The 7,592-nt window shown below is 42.0% G+C and overlaps 1 protein-coding gene across 2 annotated transcripts; it reads left to right on the top strand.

Moving 5' to 3' along the window:
• The first annotated feature begins 1,252 nt into the window (after window positions 1-1,252).
• LOC147261354 (MARVEL domain-containing protein 2-like) lies at window positions 1,253-7,371 on the top strand. 2 transcript variants are annotated; one of them, XM_086203329.1, is made up of 6 exons: window positions 1,253-1,431; window positions 2,658-3,855; window positions 5,777-5,979; window positions 6,098-6,269; window positions 6,351-6,401; window positions 6,668-7,371. In XM_086203329.1, exons 2-6 carry the CDS (start codon window positions 2,734-2,736, stop codon window positions 6,776-6,778), a joined length of 1,659 nt encoding a protein of 552 aa, XP_086059455.1. In that variant the 5' UTR covers window positions 1,253-1,431; window positions 2,658-2,733; the 3' UTR covers window positions 6,779-7,371. The 2 variants fall into 2 exon arrangements, with proteins under 2 accessions (XP_086059455.1, XP_086059454.1); XM_086203328.1 differs by having other exon boundaries at window positions 6,098-6,278.
• The last annotated feature ends 221 nt before the right edge of the window (window positions 7,372-7,592 follow it).

The raw sequence follows: 7,592 nt of genomic DNA, 5'->3' as shown, positions 1-7,592 counted from the left end.
GTGGCTTAGCAGCCACCTGTGCCAGCCGTAGAAGACATGCAATGCAGCACCAGATGAGTTGGCCCGGGGCAAAGGCCACTAGTGGGACTCGCTTTAGAAAGTGGGTTGCATTATGTGTTTACTGTATTTTGTTGGCTGCGAGGACTGCAGCGTTGGGTGGTGGTGGTGGTGGTGATGGTTGGGGGGGGGGGGGGGGGGGGGAGTCACTACAGATGTCCTTGCCCTGAGCTTCCTCTACATGAAAAATCAGCAGTGCTCTGGAAGAATTGCTGGCACAGTCACATGATTCCTGGAGACAGACACGAAGGGGTTAAAATGGAAACATACTGCCATTGCTGAAGGGAAGTGATGCAGTGAAACACGCTGGGTTCCGCCCAAACATCACCATCCAGTTATAACATCTACGGCCTTTGTATTCATATAGCTGCAGTTTTTACACACCATTAAAGGATGCTGGAGCACAGATGTTACCACAGAGCAGCCCTCCATCTTCAAGAATCTCTTGAAGGCTCTCACATGGACTTTCTGCTCACTCACTTATTGGATAGAAGGGACGCTGACATCAGGGTCTCCTCAGCTTGTTTTGTTGCCTTAGACAAAAGCAAAATGAGCGTGTGTTCATGGAGAGCTCATGTTAAGACAGGTATATAAACATGCACTTCAACAGAAATAAGGAGTGAATGTGGACTCAAAACCAGTAACAAGGAAGCTGGTGATGAACTGAAGCCAGAAGCCTGCTGCCCTCTAGTGGCGGCTGCAGTTCCTCCTGTGACTTCAACGTGATATTACACAGATGAGAAATGAATTATGAAAATGAATTATTCATAAAACAGCATGATAAAGCACTATTTCCCAGATCTTAGATATGAGATGTAATTGATATCATGCAACTGCTATCAAACACATCGTAATCTCCTGGACAAGCCACTGTTGTTGATAGACGAAAGTGATACCTGTAATACTTTAAGTACTACCAGATACCAGATAGAGCTGGGACTTTATATTTACCCAAATAAAATAGAATATTTTAACCCCATTAGTTGTTATTAAAGCTCAAGTAATATAAACTCAAGGGTTCGCTCGCCTTTCCTCTGTTATAGTGAACACATACACACACACAAGCACACACACACACACAGATTAGCCTAGTAGTGCCAGTCAGCACCAACATGAGCCAGTCCAGGTTTAATGTTTAAGCCTTCACTCCCTCCTCCCTGTAGTTCTCCGCTCATTGGCCAGTCGTCCCGTGAGTGTGAGGCGTCTCACACCAGTAGTAGTGAGTCACCTGAGAGACTGGAGAGGTTGACATTACTAGGCCTGGTGGACAAGACGCCATTTTGCTGCAGCTATCAGTTCCTGTATCCTTCTCAAAGTCGTGTATGAACCCAAACAAACAGCACCATCAGATCTAAGAGACACAGATACGCACAGGTGGGTTTAAGCAGTGACTGTTCTCTCTCTATGCTCTTGTGTGTGTGCGCGTGCGTGTGTGTGTGTGTGTGTGTGTGTGTGTGTGTGTGTGTGTGTGTGTTTCCATTTTCAATTGATGTTATCATGGTTAATGTTGTGTATTTGGAGCTCATACTGGGAGTTCCTGGGAGTCACAGTCCAGTTTAAACCCTCTATGGAGCCCGACACAGTGGATCTTCACCTTGAACTTGGAATGTTTCCAACTCACATAGGATACAATAATGAATTTATCCCATCACACAGCTACGTTTTTTGACATCATAATTGCCTTCTTTAGAAAATGTTCTCCTTGGTATAAAATGTATTTCCTGTCAATCTTAAAATCATTAGCAGACTGGCAGTAGAAATCAAATCGTTTCAAGAAATGGCGTCATGTCTGTTCTATGTACAGGTTTCTTCAAAGAAAATACACTTTAAGTACATGACTATTACTTTAGTACTTACTGCAAGTATTATTCAAACTCTTTAAAAGTGTTGATATATATATTTATGTATATACATATATATGTGTGTGTGTGTATATATATATATATATATATATATATATATATATATATATATATATACATTTATATATATCGACTTAAAGTCATTAAAGTATACACAGAAGAATGCTTCATGTGTAAAAGACATGAACCTTGAGTACACACCTAGCTTCCACCGATCTTGTACCAGATGTTCTGCAGGTGAACTTACACTGTATGTGCCATGTTTTCTGGTTATTCTTGCGCACTTTCTGAGAGTACACTTTGAAGTAGACGACAAATTACCTTATAGATACAGAATTAGACTTAGTATTAGTAAAACACGAAACATTTCAAGTGAGGTGTTTCTTTTTTTTCAATAGTTTCCAAGTTATGGTACCTCCAGACAAGTCCCAAACAGTAGGAAATGACTGGAAACATGTATATATATATATATATATATATATATATATATGTGTGTGTGTGTTCATATTGACCACTATTATACACTCAAAAAAGGGAAAAGTTACAATTATGTTTTAGCAATAGAGCTGACTTTGTTGGGTTAAATATTTTTTCTATCTCGATGGTCCACTCCTGTTTGTAGTATTTCCATAATGTTTATTATTAAGACCTTTTAAAACGATTGTCAGAATCTTTAAATATCCCAGTGTGAAATGTATCACTCATGTGAATCAACTGATCTCCCCCCCTCCCATTTAGAGTTTCTCCCTCTTCATGTCACACAAGGATTCTCTATTCCTCCTTTTTCAATGAGTCACCGTCATCAGCCCACAGCATGAAAGGCTGGAGCAGGAAATTCACCAGGCAAGAGCCCGAGAGCGTGGTTGGGTCCTCCTCTGGCAAGAGGAACCCCATTAGTGCTCCTCCAGTGCCTGTGTGGGTCTCTCACACGCCCACGCAGGATGATATCACGGATGATGGTGATACTTGCTCCACAGGCCGCTCGTCCAGCACTCCACCCTACACAGAGAGGGAGAATAAAGGCGGAAGCATGAAGGGGAAACTGAAATCCCTCATCCCGTCTTCATGGAGAGGAATGATACATTCATGGAGAAGTGAAAGAGACAGCACCAATGAGTCTGACGCCAGTACCAGCAGGATCCAGATCTTTCCTAATGGGACTAGGGTCAGCCCTCCTGTAAGTCCCCTGCTGGGGCGTAGGAACTGGGATGAGTCATCGGAGAAGCCTTTGTTGAGGGGGGCCCCCACTGATGACCTGTTGCATCACAGCCCACAAGAGGAATCCCTCCTCTCCAGCATCCACCCAGCAGAGTACTACGCTGAGAAGTTGGAGGTCTACAACCAGAAATACTCTTATTTGAAATCCTGGCCAGGTCTGCTCAGACTTCTTGCTGGACTTGAACTCCTATTTGGGGGCATGGTCTTTGCTTGTGTCATCGCCTACATCCAGAAAGACAGCGAATGGTCCAATACCTACGGGCTGTATAACGGTGTGTATAACAACGGACTGGGCCTGTCTGGGTACAGCTACAGAGGACCGATGACTCCCTTCATCCTGTCTGTCGCTGGAGTCTCATGGATCATTACTCTGGTCCTCTTGGTGATGGGAATGACTATGTATTATCGTACCATCCTCCTCGACGCCCCCTGGTGGCCTCTGACGGAGGCGTTCATCAACGTTGCCATGTTCCTCCTCTACATGGCAGCAGCGATTGTATACCTGAACGACTTGAACCGTGGCGGGCTGTGCTACATGACAATAGGTGTCAACCCCATCATGGCCAATCTGTGTCGAGTCGATGGGGGCCAGATGGCAGGAACTGCTTTCATCTTTATCAACATGGCGATGTATCTGGGCAGCTTCCTGGTATGTCTGAAGATGTGGAGGCATGAGGCAGCACGGAGGGAGAGGGAGTACTTTGCCAACCATGGCACGGTAAGAACATTTTAGGATGAGACCTTGTGTTTGTTCACTCCAGGAGCCCCTATAGTAGATGGTCAAGGGGCACTTAAGGAACACATAGACTTTTTGGGATATACGCTTGCCATCCTCCCCAGAGTCAGGCAAGAAGACAGATACCCTTCTCTCCTCTGTGAGTGCATTAGGGTCTGGCTGACTGCTAGTTAGCTTAGCACAATGACTGGTAGTGAATGGGAAGTGTTAGCAGACCCCCCCCCCCCCCGTACCATGAAAAGTCATCAAAGAGATAAGGTTTAGTTTGTCATGAAGAAATGCTCCTCATCTTTTCTTACAGATTTAGCCATGATGAGTAGCAGCAGTCTCTGTTCTAGTCATCAACAAATGTTTTGTTTTGTTCATTACCATAGGGCTTTTGAGCCGGGCACTATAGAGAGACGCGTATTTGATTGCTTGACAGACACATGCTAAGACTTTCCATCTACTACCATTCATTGTGCTAAGCTAATCAGTGGCTAGCTGGGCTCCGTGAGAGAAGAGTATGCATCTTCTTTTCTGGCTCTTTGGAGGATGACATTAATTGTATTTACAAAATAGATGGGTTTGTCCAAAAGTGTACAATGGGCAAATGCTATTTACCTACTTTCTGTCAAATTCAATGTTGAATGAATGTGCTATATAAAATACCACATTCATTATAAGTTACATTATCGGTAAGCAATTCTATTACTGAAGGCAAGCGAGCCAAAAACAGCCCCAGAAGTACTGGCGAAGAGCTAATGCAATGTAATTTACAATCAGTCAGGACAATCTGCAGTGAGCCAGCCATACGTTGGTATCGATATGTCAGCTTTTTCTCTCGGCTGATGCCATAAAGAACAACTAGGATGTGTCCTGAAGCTGTAAATCAGTGTTTTCTCATACCTTTATTGAGCAGTTGGCCGTCTTTGTATATACAGTACGTGCCAGCCCGGAGGAGACAAGTCAAAGATGAAGTACACCAGCTTGTTGTGCTGTCACTTGTTGTGCAGTTAGAGGGTGCAGCAGGATATTAAATTATAAGGAACACATCTGTTACTTGTACAGCAGGAGATATGTGTGTCACTACGCTACTATCAGTAGCTTGCTTCTTCTCAAGTTTCTATTTGATTTGGCAGCACAAGATCTAAGAATTTACACTCCTATGAGCAGAAAACTGACAAAAACAACGTCCTGCGTCTGCTCCGGTAGGTTACAACTACAAAGATGGCTCAGATATGCAGGCAGGCAAGGAGAGGACACCGTTCATAAGCATTTACAAAAGTAATTGGATTCAGCGTTACCCATCTCGACCTAATTTCCATTATTACGTTTTTACTGCTGTTTTTTTTTTTTAATTTTCTTCTTCTTCGTTTTGCTAATTACCTAAAACAAATCTTGTTTTTGTCAGGCAATTTACTTTCAAATACGCATCATTTCTTTCAAAACATGGAAAAATTCATTGTCATCCACAAACTAGGAGAAAAAAAAACAACCTGAAAATCAATACGAAATTTGTAAACACGTAGAAAATTGGCAGAAAAATGATAAGCAATAATCAGAAAAGTATTATTATTTTTCCACTCACAAGAAAACTACATTTCATTTTTTTCTAATCGTGTGTAGCAATTAGAAATATATTTTAGAATGTCAGTTGCGGCGTGAGATTATTTTGTCTCAAGCACTTAGATGAAATGACACTATTGCTGGGACGGAGCTCCTCCTCTGGGACCCTGTAGAACCCCTGAGGGTCCCAGGAGACTCTGTTCTGAATTATGTGGCCTTATCATGTTTTCACACCATTGTTCCTCTTTAGATGTACATTTCTGTACTTTGGCACTCAAGGGTTCCCTCAAGCCCTTTGACAAATGCGATGATGCTCATTAGAAATATTCATTTTTAAACCCTCCTCCACGTTTAGCCTCTAGAAGAGCCTCATCACTCCATCCCGCTGGCGGCTCAAAAACCAAAACGCATCTCCTTCAAGGATGAAGGTGACGGATTTCTGAGCAAAGATCGCAACGCTCAGCAAGTCAGTGACGTCAAGAGGAACCCTGTCAGTGTGAACAAAACCACGGCGCCTGCATGTGTCCCTAAAGTACACATCATCGCAGACTACATCATGTGAGTAAACATCGCCACAATGCTGAGGAAGAATGTCCGTCTCCATACATACTCACCTCAACTGTAGCAAAAAGAGGAACGTGTCCATTTTGATCTTGATGTTTCCAACAATCTGTAGGAAATATCCAGAGATCAGCTGTTTGGAGGAAAGGGAGAAGTACAAAGCTGTTTTCAATGACCAGTACCAGGAGTACAAAGACCTGCACAGAGACATCAGCGCCACCCTCAATAAATTCAACGAGCTGGACGGCCTGATGGCTCGACTCCTGCGAGACCAAAGAAGCCAGAGGGTGAGCTGGGTGCGTGATATTCAGTTTCCCTCCACGATACGATGCACATCATTGTTTATGTCGAGATTATCTCTGTTCCAGGATCAGCAGAGGATCCAGAACATCATGGAGAAGTATCAGGGGAAAAAGATAGTAAGTGGTAGTGTCTTTCATTCAGCTCAGAAATAATACTGTTGTGTAAACACGGGTCATATGTTATTTTATTTTTGGATTATTCTGTCTGCTCATGCAAATTATATTCCATTTTGAAATGCGTTTGTCTGGAAATTCTCATTTAACGCTGATGCATTAGATAACTGAATCAGGCCAAACAGCAAGAGAGGAGAAAATGAAAATATTTCAGTAAGAGAGGTTGGAGGCGTTAACCAGGAAAATATTTTGTGTTTGTTTTTTCACAGGAGCCTTCTTTCTTAGAGAAGAGGGAGCGCTGTGACTACCTGAAGGCTAAACTCAGCCACATTAAAAACAGAATACGTGCTTTTGACCAGGAAACATCCAGACAAAACTAATAACTGTATCTTTCCGTCTGTGCCTTATCTTTTTTTAAAAATTACATACACACATATTTTTCATTTTGGACATTTTTGTACAAGTAAAAGGGTTTGCCTTGAATAAACAACTCACTTCAAAATATGCTGTAATGAAACACACGCACACGAAGAGTCCTGCACTTTGGGTGTAATTAGAAACATTATTAAAGTACACTACACACTCCACTCTCACCAAATACGGGGTTAACTTGTGTAATAACCCCCCAAATCAGTGTTTACGTCGTAACCTGAGTAAACTACGTGACTTCCAGGAGCTGCGGGAGAATTTTTCCATCTTGAGGCAGATTCTTCTATCCTTCTGTTCAAGGTGCAGTCCGATAAGAGTTGTGTGACCCATCAGGGTGAAGTTATTAATGTGAGATCATCATCAAGAAACCTTGTTTTTAAGATTATCATGATGCTTCTGCATTATGCAGATTCGTTATGTCCTGCAGCATTGTCTTACTGAGTTCATGCATGCGTGAATATAAACTGTTGATTCAATGTTGTTGTTTTTTTGTCTGTTTGTGTTTTTTGTGGAGGCCTGATACTGGATTTTTTTCCTGACACCTTATTTATAATGTTGGATAAGCAATTTTTACCAATATTTCCTGTATTAAAAAAAGTACACCTTGAATTTAAAAAGGGACATTTATCTATATTTCCATAACATTTGAAAAAGCCTTCAAAATAAATATTGTCTGTATGTTTTTCCTTGGCATAAACAAAAAGTGATTAGCAAAGAGACTTGAGCAAAACTGGGCCGATATAAATATTCTCGATATTACCGATA

Source organism: Aulostomus chinensis, chromosome 5 (genome assembly GCF_037954235.1).
Source record: "Aulostomus chinensis isolate RoL2024-O1b breed Wild chromosome 5, RoL_Achi_v1.0, whole genome shotgun sequence".
NCBI classification, from domain to species: domain Eukaryota; kingdom Metazoa; phylum Chordata; class Actinopteri; order Syngnathiformes; family Aulostomidae; genus Aulostomus; species Aulostomus chinensis.
The sequence above is the reverse complement of the archived record's forward strand: the minus strand, read 5'-3'. Positions and strand labels throughout refer to the sequence as shown.

Bases quoted from the DNA above. Each gene is read 5' to 3' on its own strand.
- LOC147261354 (XM_086203328.1), top strand. From the start codon at position 2,734: ATGAAAGGCTGGAGCAGGAAATTCACCAGGCAAGAGCCCGAGAGCGTG. The intron at 3,856-5,776 runs GTAAGAACATTT...CTCCACGTTTAG, and splicing joins ACTTTGCCAACCATGGCACG to CCTCTAGAAGAGCCTCATCA. The intron at 6,402-6,667 runs GTAAGTGGTAGT...GTTTTTTCACAG, and splicing joins AGTATCAGGGGAAAAAGATA to GAGCCTTCTTTCTTAGAGAA.